The sequence below is a fragment of the Fulmarus glacialis genome, unplaced genomic scaffold, assembly GCF_000690835.1.
Source record: "Fulmarus glacialis isolate BGI_N327 unplaced genomic scaffold, ASM69083v1 scaffold21045, whole genome shotgun sequence".
NCBI classification, from domain to species: Eukaryota; Metazoa; Chordata; class Aves; order Procellariiformes; family Procellariidae; genus Fulmarus; species Fulmarus glacialis.
The window spans coordinates 2,721-2,922 of NW_009212609.1; the positions used below are offsets into that span (position 1 = coordinate 2,721).

Consider the following 202-nt stretch of genomic DNA (forward strand, 5'->3'; position numbering starts at 1 on the left):
GCTGCGCCCCAGCCAGCACCCCATGTGCTCCTCATCCAGCAGGGAGAAGGCCAGGACGATGGTCAGCATATTGAAGAAGTTGTAGTTACCCGTGAGGATGATGAGGACCTGCAGCAGGACCTGGAGAGGAATGAAGGCAAAGCTGGGGTGTCACAGTGCTGGGGGGCAGAGGACATCAGGCACCCCACCACCAGCAGCACGG

The 202-nt window shown here is 60.4% G+C and overlaps 1 protein-coding gene across 1 annotated transcript in view; it reads right to left on the reverse strand.

Moving 5' to 3' along the window:
* Positions 1–120, reverse strand: part of LMF2 (lipase maturation factor 2) — a gene marked incomplete at both ends in the record, with an annotated part of 2,829 nt that extends 2,709 nt beyond the window's left edge. The window contains one exon of the mRNA XM_009577942.1: positions 3–120. Coding sequence (XP_009576237.1) covers positions 3–120 — 118 coding nt within the window. The remainder of the gene's footprint in view (positions 1–2) is intronic.
* Positions 121–202: the final 82 nt, after the last annotated feature.